At 39.8% G+C, this 2,113-nt stretch overlaps 1 protein-coding gene across 2 annotated transcripts in view; it reads right to left on the reverse strand.

Moving 5' to 3' along the window:
- Positions 1-2,113, reverse strand: part of LOC101857452 (flotillin-1) — a gene marked incomplete in the record, with an annotated part of 39,567 nt that overhangs the window by 22,130 nt on the left and 15,324 nt on the right. For both annotated transcript variants that reach the window (XM_013089786.2, XM_035973177.1), the window contains 1 exon segment: positions 1,819-1,938. In XM_013089786.2, coding sequence (XP_012945240.1) covers positions 1,819-1,938 — 120 coding nt within the window.

Raw genomic sequence — 2,113 nt, forward strand, 5'->3', positions numbered from 1 at the left:
TAATAATAATAATAATAATAATAATGATGATAATAATAAAAATAATGCATCTTGGATCTGGGTTGTTAAGAATGGACCATTCACAAACAATGACATACGGGTAAACGAAATGCTTCTCACAGCAAACCATTCTAAATATAGAACAAGTGCACCTGGACACAGTCACGTCTCCCTAGCTAGAACAATAGAGAAATCTGGGAGCAGACAGAACACACACCGACGTGGATGCAATACCTCCTTGACGGGTCGCACAACGGGGGCAGTTATGAGAACGTACAAGCCATGATCATAATCCCAGGGTCAATCCAAATACAGATAGAGGCAACGTGTCATAACATATTATAACATTATCATAATGTTTATGGCATTTCAAACTTCAAAGATATATCGTCATCATATGTGTGGCATCGTGGTGAAATCAGGTGCTCCTCAAATTGATTAAACACACAAAAAAACGTCATTTTCCAGGCTGTTGGTCAATTTTTGTTGAATTTTTTTGTTTTGGGCTACACATCTTTTATGTCCATTTTATAGAACATTCTTGGATAGATTTTAAGGAAAAATGTTGAGCAAAGACCCATAAAGTCAATTTGCAGTTTCCACAGACACTCACTCAAGCTTTAGAGGTCACTAAACTGGCAGCCATTTTCTCGCCAATTTAACCTTTTGACACCTTGTGACCCCAACCTCCTTCTCTCGCAAATACCTTGACTTTTACTCAAGAGACATGGGTAGTTTCTTCATCAGAAGCAAGACACATGAGTAAGCTTTCACACATCAATAACCCCATCGCCAAAAGCGGAAGAGCACTCGATTCCACCCCGCCGTGACACATCTATATGACGTTATATTATGCACAATGCCGGACAAACAGAATAGGCCCAACCCCAAATACGGAGGAACTGAAACCATTTCAAATTTGTCCGCAAATACAAACCCCCTCCCCCCTGAATACAGATGATAAATCACAGGTGTTATAAAAGCGTCGATTGATGAATGAACATTCATGAAACTTCCTGACCAATGAGGGAGTTCCAAGAGGACACACTTTTTACCATTAGTTCCAATTGCCCGACAGTGTGCATCTCGGTCTATACATAATTATCGCATGACATGACAGAAAGCAGCACTGCAGCAGCCCTTCAGAATCCAGAAACTTCCCTCCTCTACAACACAAAACCTGTCACAACCAAGTGGTCATTACTTCACTGCATGACTTTCAAACCTGATTACTCCAATATAACAAACAATTATATATTGCATCAATGTTCACATTCATAATGAAATACCATTATACTCATATATGTACTATTGCTTTCCATGTCTAGCTGATTCTTTAAGAAAATAATATGAGTATGTGTGGTCTGCATGTACGCGTGTGAGTGTGTGCGTTTGCATATGTCATATTCTGTCAATTGATATTTCTACATATTATTACGGCTTATATTTCTTACAAAATACCTTGAGCTAACTGCTTCATTACAAAATAACAAACACGTGTAAACAACCCATACATTTTCTCTATTCCTACCTCAGCTATCAGATCAATAGGTTTTTAAAAATAAACTCCTCAAACTAACTGCACTGACATAGTTCTACTCAAACCTTTTCTCTTTTCAATTTCTTAAACTACTACATCTTCCTTCACATAAAATTGCTCCCCCCTAACTTAACCAACCAATCATTTTGTATATCGCTTGCTTGGTGCAAGACTCCGCTATTCGCCATTTTGAAAAGTTGCGTTCATGACCTCGTCTTCCACCGAGCAGTAGGTATGATAAACTCGGTACAACCGAACCAGGATAGAAAGTGTCCTACCTCTTCGTCTCTGATGTCCTTGAGGGTGTAGCTGACCACGTAGATGCCCATATTGACCAGGTCGGACGAGGCCACCTCAAACACGGCCTTGGAGAACTTCTTACGATCTTTGTAGATTTCCTGGCGCACACACACACAGAACACGCATATATGTGACTGACATCTAGAGACAGATTACACACACACACACACACACACAGAACACGCATATATGTGACTGACATCTAGAGACAGATTACACACACACACACACACACACAGAACACGCATATATGTGACTGACATCTAGAGACAG

Source organism: Aplysia californica, unplaced genomic scaffold (assembly GCF_000002075.1).
Source record: "Aplysia californica isolate F4 #8 unplaced genomic scaffold, AplCal3.0 scaffold01045, whole genome shotgun sequence".
NCBI classification, from domain to species: domain Eukaryota; kingdom Metazoa; phylum Mollusca; class Gastropoda; order Aplysiida; family Aplysiidae; genus Aplysia; species Aplysia californica.